General features: G+C 71.6%; 1 protein-coding gene across 1 annotated transcript in view; it reads right to left on the bottom strand.

Moving 5' to 3' along the window:
* PIM1 (Pim-1 proto-oncogene, serine/threonine kinase) overlaps nt 1-1007 on the bottom strand; it is a 13543-nt gene that overhangs the window by 2261 nt on the left and 10275 nt on the right. The window contains exons 2-4 of the mRNA XM_026056512.1: nt 798-986; nt 650-700; nt 183-549 (exon numbers count right to left, since the gene is read on the bottom strand). Coding sequence (XP_025912297.1) covers nt 183-549; nt 650-700; nt 798-986 — 607 coding nt within the window. The remainder of the gene's footprint in view (nt 1-182; nt 550-649; nt 701-797; nt 987-1007) is intronic.

Genomic DNA, 1007 nt, shown 5'->3' with positions numbered 1-1007 from the left:
AAAAAGCAGGTTGGGTGTCCGGGCTGATGCTGCCAGCAGCGCCGGCTCCCGTTTCACAACACGCACCCCGCGACAAGAATCGAATAAAATGAAATAAAATATAAAAACTTTGCAGCGCAGCCGGCCGCAAGCCGGGAGGGAAGCGGGGGGAGGGGGGGGGGGTTGCACAGCCCCGGGCTCACCGTCGAAATCCGTGTAGACCGTGTCCTTGAGGAGGGCGCCGGAGCCGAAGTCGATGAGCTTGAGCTCGCCGGTGGCGAGGTCGACGAGGATGTTCTCGTCCTTGATGTCGCGGTGCAGGACGCCGCAGCTGTGGCAGTGCCGCACGGCCTCCAGCACCTGGCGGAAGAGCCCCCGCGCCAGCTCCTCGGGCAGGGCGCCGCGCTCCGTGATGAAGTCGAAGAGGTCTTGCGCTGGCTCGGGCCGCTCCAGCACCAGCACGAAGCTGTCGGGCTGCTCGAACCAGTCGAGGAGGCGGATGACCCCGCGGAAGCCCGAGCCCACCTTCTTCAGCAGCAGGATCTCCATGGGCACGCGGGTGCCGCCGGGCTGCGGAGCGATGGACGGGGAGGGGGGGGGGTCAGCGCCGCCGCACCGGGGCACGGACCCCCCCCTCCTCCCTCCCTCCCTCCGCCCCCCCGGCACTCACCAGCTCGCCCCACTCGGAGATGCGGTCGCGGGCCACGTGCTTGATGGCCACCTGCAAGGCAAAGGGAGCGGCGGGCTGAGCGCGGCGCCCTCCCGGCCGGGCTCCCCCCCCTCCCCGCCGCCCCGCCGCCCCCCGGCCCGGCACTTACCGGGGCGCTGTCGGAGAGGCGGACGCCCGAGTAGACCGAGCCGAAGCCGCCGCTGCCCAGCAGCGGGCCCACCTGGTACAGCTTCTCCAGCGGCTCCTTCTCCTTGCCTGCGGGCGAGGCAGCGCCGTCAGCACGCCGCCGCCGCCGCGGGACCGCGCCGAGACGAGCCCAACCGAACCGGGACACAACCTCCCCCCCCCCCCCCCCCCC

The sequence above is a fragment of the Apteryx rowi genome, unplaced genomic scaffold (genome assembly GCF_003343035.1).
Source record: "Apteryx rowi isolate R43461 unplaced genomic scaffold, aptRow1 scaffold_132, whole genome shotgun sequence".
Lineage (NCBI taxonomy): Eukaryota > Metazoa > Chordata > Aves > Apterygiformes > Apterygidae > Apteryx > Apteryx rowi.
The sequence above is the reverse complement of the archived record's forward strand: the minus strand, read 5'-3'. Positions and strand labels throughout refer to the sequence as shown.